This window comes from Pygocentrus nattereri, chromosome 1 (genome assembly GCF_015220715.1).
Source record: "Pygocentrus nattereri isolate fPygNat1 chromosome 1, fPygNat1.pri, whole genome shotgun sequence".
In the NCBI taxonomy this organism is placed as follows: domain Eukaryota; kingdom Metazoa; phylum Chordata; class Actinopteri; order Characiformes; family Serrasalmidae; genus Pygocentrus; species Pygocentrus nattereri.
The window spans coordinates 46720029-46728703 of NC_051211.1; the positions used below are offsets into that span (position 1 = coordinate 46720029).

Below are 8675 nucleotides of genomic sequence, written 5' to 3' on the forward strand. Positions count from 1 at the left end.
AGCAGGGACAGTGATGATGGAAGCACAGACAGCAGAGTGGATTGTAGCAGTGATGACGGCAGCAGATCCAGCTTCCCCAGCAACAGCAGCAGAAACATCAGCTACAGCAGCAGTGCTGAGCTCCTACACCAGTGTCCTGATGAGTTGGGTTAAGTTGATCTACTGGTTATTCAGTGTTGTGTTCTCATTACATTCACAGTGCTGAACCAGAGAACCACCACCTCTGCAGACAGACTGGTTGATGAGTTGCTTTTAGACACTCCTCCTCTCTTGGAAATGTTATGCTTGTCTCTTGTCAGTAACTTGTAACTTAAAGGAAATGTTTGTGTTTTGCTGCTTTGTGATCAATAACCCATCCAGCTGTTATTGTAACCAATTTAAACAGTAACTGTTATCTGTTCAAGTAACACATGCCCACTCACAAATGGACTGAGCAGCTTTGTGTGATGTTTGTTTGAGTTTGAGCTATTTCTGTGTTTAAATGTGAATTGTCCTCTAGCTTTGCTCTCACTTGGTGTCGTGATAGACCCTGATCTGTCCTTCGATACACGTATAACTATCACTAGAACAGCCTTCCAGCATCTCCACAGTATTGTTAAATTAAGAAATGCATTATCTCTACAGGATGCAGAAAATGTAGTTCATGTTTTTATTACTTCAAGGCTAGATTACTGTAATGCCCTGCTGTCTGGATGTCCCAGCAAAAGCCTCAACAAGCTTCAGCTCGTCCAGAATGCTGCAGCTAGAGTCCTCACAAGAACCAGAAAGTTTGACCATATTAGTCCAGTTTTATCATCCCTACACTGGTTACCAGTTAAATTTCACATTAATTATAAAATTCTATTATTGACTTATAAAGCTCTAAACGGACTTGCCCCTCAGTACCTGAGTGAACTTCTCTCCTACTATCAACCATCACGCCTACTTAGATCAGAAGGTGCTGGCTTACTACTGGTACCTAGAATCAATTAAGTTCGATCAGGGGAGAACTTTCTCATACAAAGCCCCCCAGCTCTGGAATAATCTTCCTGTTATTGTTTGCGAATCAGACACAGCCTTAGTTGAAGTCTAGGCTAAAAACTTACTTGTATAGTGAAGCCTATGGTAATTAGTCTTCCCTGTCAGATCTAGACCTGCCGGAGTCTCTGCTGCTCTGTTAACACTGTAATCTGTGATCAGTCACTCTTTACAGAACTGACTGTGTTTTTCTGTCCTTTCTTGCCGAGTTGAACAGCTGCCCATCCTGTGCGTCTGATGCTGTTGCCTCTTCTGCCTTGATTGGGTGCCACTGCTAGCCAGACTTCTAAACCGGCTTGACCACCATTGACTTGTTGTACAGTGCTGTGCAGTCCCCACCCTCAGATGCTGCTGCTAATCATAAACTAATCAAATTAACCACTGCCCACTTGTTTTTCCTGCTTTGTACTATAATACTTTATACTAATAATGTTTGCTATGTGGTGTCGACCAGAGGAGGATGGGTTCCCCTTCTGAGTCTCCTCTCAAGGTTTCTTGGGGGCTCATGGGGGCTGGGGCCTGGATTTTCTTTTCTTTTTCTTTCTGTAATGCTGATTGTTCTGCTAAATAAATAAACAGATCTTGTTACATGTTTGCAGTACATTCTTAAATATGTCCTTACTAACTCCTTACTAACTCCTTATTAACTACTTACTACTTATTTTGCCATGGCTGTCCCCTTTATCTGTATGGTTTTGCTGTTGTTGTGTTTGGGCCCTTGTGTTTTTTTTTCAGATGCCTCATGGAAAGGGTCTACGCGCTGGCCTCCGCGATGCAACCCCCGCGGCCCGTATACCAGCCTCTCGTCTCCAGCACCAACAATATGTATGTGTGCTCTCACGCACCACAGTAACTTGCCATGTTATGCCCCACCAGTTGGTGAGGCATAAAAGAGGGGAATGAAAGGGTTAACTCTGCTCCAACTCTGCTTTAAGCAGATTTTGCAGCAAGCATAACTGCTGTCCTTGGCAGTTTGCACAAACAACTTGCTCCTCTTATCGGAAAACATTCCGTCCAGAACCATTTGTTCCCTTTTGTAGGTAAGATTATCGTACACAGAGTGTGTTTCTGTCAGCTTAGCATTTCATGACTGTTAGACAACTTATTTGGGTCCACCCTGTTTGCTTGTACGCAACAGGGCAGGACGTGTTTGTATAAAAGAAGGAGTGCCCTTCTTTCTTTGTGCAGAAGACTTAATAAACTCTTTGATTGATTATGAGAGTGGTTCTGTCTTCCTGCACCAGGCATGCCCGCTGAGACTGAGAGATTCCACAGGACAGGTGATCCGCTCTCTGGTTCCTCTCCATAAACGGACCAAAAACGGCCGGTCCTTTCACTTTGTTTGCTTGCTACTTTGTAAAGCTGATGTTACTGAGAGTGTCAGACTGACAGCAACACAGCTTAGTGAATTATTTACTCTTGCTGATGAGGATCAACCGCTATTACATCAACAATATGTGCTGCAGAATGGAAACTGTAGTCATTTCTGTTTTTTGATTGATTAAAGTGATTGTTCAGTGTGCACTGAGAATGCTATTAGCATGTATGCTATGAATAAAATACTGCTATACTATTTTAAAAAATTAAACGGTGCATTGCTTTAATCATGTCTGCATCACCTAATAACAAATAAAGTATTTGATCTATCAAAGATGTGAGGCAGATCAAAATTCTATGTTTAATTCATTAAGTTAATTCATAAAGCTGAAAACAAGCAATTTTATCATCTCTCTGAAGTCCTCTGTCCTTCATAAAAACAGAATGACAATATTCAGCAACACTCAACACACCAGTCAGGTACTGCTTTGTTTTAACTTTGGGAAAGTGACTATAGCACAGCTTTAACCAATGAACATACAAATCTTTTCCTTCTACAGTGAGTTTGTCCCCCTGTTGTCACATGGTCTAAACATGACATCACCCGTGTGTGGACCGCTTCCTTCTTATGATAAAATGGCTCTAACAAGCTTATGAAGCAGCTCTCAGATGTGTTTATATTATGAAAGAAACTTAAAGAGAACAACAAATGACTTTTATACACAGCATTTTGTTTTTTTGGTCATAAACATCATTTATTGCTCCTTTAATGGGTGATGTAGAAATTCTTTTGCAATAAAATCCCACAGCACCTAATAGTCCTTATGTGATTTATTCAAAGAACAGTTTATATTTAAAACAGAAATAAAAGAAAAAGGAAAAAACAAAACAAAAAGAGAAAGAAGTATTAAAACTATGAAATCTCAGAAAATCTCATCTTCATACTCTGAATCTTTATACTCTGCTTTCAATGATGAGCCCAGAGAAGAGAGGAGAACAGAATCATCTCTCAGACCTCAATAACAGATTCCACCCATATTTAAATCATAAGAAACTCCAGATACACAATTCAGCATGCAGTCATTATTATTCCTGTTAGGAAAGAATCTCAAATTATTATCAGCTTAATAATCACACAATCATTAAAAGATGCAAAAAGTGTGAGAGAGAATGTATCAAATCCTTTTCTTACAATATAAGAAGTAAAAAGTGGAACTGGATTTGAAGCAATTTTGAAGTTTAAATTGATGTGAAATATTTTGTTTGATCATTTAAATAAAACATTGCTTTACATTTTTTATTTAAAGTATCAGAATACATATTTATTTTATAAATTTAAATTTATTAAACTTAAATGTTTGCCTTGTGTTGTTTTATTCATTGTATTTATTTGGGTTAAAAAAAAAACAAAAGTAACAACATAGGGTGATTAATTATGTTTTACTACTGATTATTTTATTATGTTATTATATTAAAGGGATGATCAAAACAAATACAATAAACAGTCATGAAGTGGCTGCTTGATTTTAGTGCTAACACTGATCATAGAAAGCTGTTATACAAGTCAGTTTCAGTGAAACAGAACTTTCCTGTTTCTGACTGAAGATCACTGAACTTTCACTTCTGACCAGAACATCTTTCAGTTCTTCACCCTCAAAATGATCTACAGTGAAAATCAACACACCTTTAACTTGAGAGCTTCAGTCCAAAACAATCATTTCCTTAAACTTTAATTAAAAAAGGAAGCTTTTGAAAACTGATGACCTTCATCACATCAGACACAAAATGAAGATAAAAAAGTTGGATTAAGAGATCAAAGTAAGATCATAATCATTCTGATGGAATAACTTAATGAGGTGAGATGTGTCAGTAAATGTTTCTAAGTTTGGAAAAACTCAATTTGTCAAAAAGGTGTAATTTATAACTGTAATTGGTTTACATCAATTAGGGGATGTTTAAGCCACTTTATCTCATTTATGCTCCATAAACCTTGTGATTGATGATAAAATCATTTCTTGAGCTTGAAGAGGTTTGAATGTAGTTTCCTGAGGAAAGACACTGGCTGTGGTCTCTCAGTCACATGATTCATCTCTGTCTGAGGCTCCTCCTCCACATCATCATAGTCTGGAAAATAAGTACATTTAACTCAAATAAAACTTTTGAGATAACAATCTTTATTTTATAGCACACTAAATAGAGCACTATGTAGGTTCTGTTTAGTACTGCAGGCTGCAGTTCAGCTCATTAAACTCAACCTGAAATCAAAAAGAACCATTTTTATCTTGTTGGTTCATCTGTCTGGTCATATTATTATTTCACCATATCAATTAAAAGGTCAAATTATTGTTTATCTGTAATTTTCCTTCAAAACGTAATGACTTTTGCTTGCATGTTTTTTCATATTCTAATTTTGGATGATACTGTCGTGCACCAGGGAGTGGGAAAACTGATATAATAATATTGACAGATCATAATGTTTCACCCCCCAACCACCCCCACTTATCATCGACAGAAAATGCTGAGCTATCTCAGATATTACTTGTAATGTGTTTCACTTACGTAATTATAACACAATTATATGGAAGAAATATGCTTCATGTTTTCTGATTCACATTTTCATTTGCTAAGCTGCTTGGCAAGAATGAGACGTCAGGGAACACATATATAAAAATGGCTCATCGGTTCATATTGAACTGACATTCAGATTGTACTGCGTTTAAGCTGTGTGGGCAGCAGAAGCGACATCAGTCTTGTGATTGGTCATGCAAGATTGTCATGTCTTTCAATAAACTTCAACAGAAAAAGAAGAAATTCTGACAAAATACATCAGTTACTGTACATTAGAAAGTTGCTCATTAGGCAGACTTTATATATGTATAGATGTAGAGAGATTTGATCACTTTTCAATTTTGCCAAAATGACAGTGCTGCACTAATGATATTCAGTGTTATAGAATGATCCACCCAACTCTGCTGAAGAATTATTCAGTGCACACTTCATCATCAGTGACACAAACTGCACTTAGAGTGTGCAGGTGAATAAGATCAATTAGTCATTTGAACTGAATACATGAATACATGAATACATGTGGCTGCACTTTATATGTGAATGGTGCAATAAAAAGTCACCTTCTGCCCAACATCAAAAAAATGAGGACCCTGTTTATTTATTTATCATGCCACTGATAATGTAAACATGTTTTCAGCACACTTCCCGTACACTTGATTAAATCACTCACTCCACCCTCCTCATTCATGTAAATCTGCAATGTAGCAGCATAAACAACAAGATCAGCCACTCACCTTTTACCCCTCCTACATCCTGTTCAGCTGTGACGACATCATCATAGTTCTCTGGTGTGTCCTCTACACAAACATGGGGAAATAAATTATATCAATAAAAAGCAAACATGACATTTTTACTGTGATAAACCTTTAGTTTAAAATTATTTGTCCACATTCAGAAAACCATACCTGTCATAATGTTGGAGTTTGGTCCAGCAGTAACAGCATCATCATAGTTATCTGCCATGTCTTCTGTCAAAATGTGGAGATAGATGTCATTAAATCAGCTTCAGTATCATCAGTGACTGTGTTCATGTTTGAGATTACAGTGTTGATACATTACAAGTCAAACCTGTTACAACAGCTGAGCTCTGATCAGCAGTGATGACATCATCATAATTCTCTGCTACTTCCTCTACACCAAAATATAGAGACATTTAAAGGGTATAGAAAGATGTAAATATTAGGTTTGTCAGGTGTTTCAGGTATATTTTACTGAATGTGGTGTTTGTATGAGTCTACTTTGCTATTGATTGAGTTACTAATTTGAGCTCCATTTGAGTTTTATTGACATAATAATATGTATAGACACTGAAGTAAAAACATTGTGACCACTCAAATGAACAATGTTGATTGTCTCATAACAGTGCATGTGAAGGTCTGGGAGATATTAAACAGTAAACAAACAATCAGTCCTCATGTTCTTCATGTTGGATGCAGAAGAAATGGGCAGACATGAAGACCTGAGTGACTTTGACAAGGGCTAAATTGTTGTGGTCAGAAGACTGGGTCAGAACATCTCTGAAACAGTAAGACTTGTGGGTGATCCCAGTCAGCAGTGATGAGTATCTATGGACAGTGGTCAGAGGAGGGACAAACCAGGTACCAATAACTGGGTGAATCACTGACTCATCAGTGCAGCAAACTGCTCAGAGTGTTTAAGAATGGTATGAAGAACGTGATGAACAGTTCAAGGTGTTGCCCTGGACTCCACATTCCCCAGAGATCAATCTGATTAAGGATCTGCCAGAAAAGTCCAAAGATCTGCTACTAACATTTTGGGGGCCAGAAACCACCAGGCACCTTCAGCGGTGTTGAGGAGGCCATGCCTCAGCAGGTCAGAGCTGTTTTAGTGTTATGCAGAGGACCTAAACCATCGATAATGTTTTGGCTCATCTGTGTCATTATTTACTTTATGAAATGTAAATGAAGTGTTCTGGGAATCAAAAAATCTCCCTGCATGTAATTGTGGACTGTAGCTGTAGGGGGCAGTAAAGCTCCACAAATGAGTCATTACAGTTACTGAATATTTGGTTATTCTATTTTAACAGCATTTGTTCTGAATTTTTCTATCTCTAATTAATTTAAACTTCTCTCTAAACTGAAACTCCAAGTCATAAACATACCTGCTACACTATCAGAGATCTGTCCAGCAGTGATGACATCATCATAGCTCTCTGCTGTGTTCTCTTTTGCTGAGTCACCTAAATCAAATAAAAGCAGCTGTATTTACAAATTGTTCTGTCATATTTTTACATTGTGGTTTAATATTTAAAGATAAAATCAGGTGATTCATTAATAAAGGCACTCACTTATCAGACCACTGGTGGTGACATCATCATAATATTCTGCCTTTATTTCAGTCAGAGACTTTGCTGTAAACAAGAAAAAATGCATTACTTTTATTTATATTGCTTTTAAGTATATTTAAATAAAAACTATTCAGAGCAGTTTTTAATGTAACACTTTCAGAACCCAGAAATTCAGTCTTCTGTGAGCTACAGTGTGACTCCATTAAGATTATGCAGGAAATCATTTTTGGCAGAAACGTCTGATCTAGAGATGAATCAAATCATCAACCAGAAAAACAAATTAACTGGTACTTCAATTAAATAGTAACAATTAAAATAAGTGGAAATAAAAGTATCCAGAAAACAATTTGAGTAGAAGTTTAAATGAACCAGGTCATTATTTTGGAACTGAGTAACTGGTAGAAGTGCTGTGACATTTCTTACTACATTCAGTATCTATCAGCATAGGAACTGTAGTTTGTGAGGCTCTATCTTTCTCTTCTTTCATCTTTTGGTCCAAAATCTACTGATAGGCCTCAATAATCAGAGGAGTGACCAATCACAAAGCAGTACAGATGTTGTCCCCCCAAAAAACACAATCCATCCATCCATCCATCCATCCATTTTCTAAGCCGCTTCTCCATCAGGGTTGCGGGGGGGTGCTGGAGCCTATCCCAGCGGTCATCGGGCAGAAAGCAGGATACACCATGGACAGGTCGCCAGTCCATCGCAGTGCAGACAGACACTCACACCCAGGGGCAATTTAGCATGTCCAATAGGCCTGACTGCATGTTTTTGGACTGTGGGAGGAAACCGGAGAACCCGGAGACACAGGGAGAACATGCAAACTCCACACAGAGAGGACCCCGGTCACCCGGCTGGGGAATCGAACCCAGGCCCCCCTCGCTATGAGGCGACAGCGCTACCCACCGTGCCACCATGCCGCCCCAAAAAACACAATTAAAAACATAAAAATGAACTGAACTGAAAAATAACTAAAGACTAAAATATAACAATGCAAAAGTAAAAGTTAGATTTCTTTACTCACTAATATACTATGAGCAGAAGAAAAACATATTATCATGTGAAAAAAACTCCAGAAAGTACAAATCCAGAATAATTTTACTGAGTAAATGTGATTTAATGTAGTTAGTTACTACCCACCTCTAGTGCTGTGTTTCAATTATTAGATTTACTCTAAACTTAAGTGCTCTAGGAATAAAATAAATCTGCCTTAAGAAATTTATTTCTCATCACTAGTCATCTAGAAATATTTCTTAATGGTTAATATTTCTCAGTTGAATGGAGTTTAACACACACGTGTTCTGGTCCTCTTACCTGAGAGAAGCTGCTCATCCACATCCTCATATCCTGATTGCTGTTCTTCAGAGAAGACACTTCCTGTTAGAGGAGAGCAGAACAGACATCAAACACATTCAGAGTGAAGAACCCCCACAATCCTCTGAGTGCTGTGAATCACTGTTAA

General features: G+C 37.8%; 1 protein-coding gene across 1 annotated transcript in view; it reads right to left on the reverse strand.

The window, feature by feature from the left end:
* Nucleotides 1-3712: 3712 nt before the first annotated feature.
* The window catches only part of LOC119263786 (scavenger receptor cysteine-rich type 1 protein M130-like), a 14922-nt gene continuing 9959 nt past the window's right edge, over nt 3713-8675 (reverse strand). The window contains exons 14-19 of the mRNA XM_037540285.1: nt 8528-8590; nt 7211-7273; nt 7025-7102; nt 5808-5870; nt 5637-5699; nt 3713-4458 (exon numbers count right to left, since the gene is read on the reverse strand). Coding sequence (XP_037396182.1) covers nt 4343-4458; nt 5637-5699; nt 5808-5870; nt 7025-7102; nt 7211-7273; nt 8528-8590 — 446 coding nt within the window. The 3' untranslated portion in view covers nt 3713-4342. The remainder of the gene's footprint in view (nt 4459-5636; nt 5700-5807; nt 5871-7024; nt 7103-7210; nt 7274-8527; nt 8591-8675) is intronic.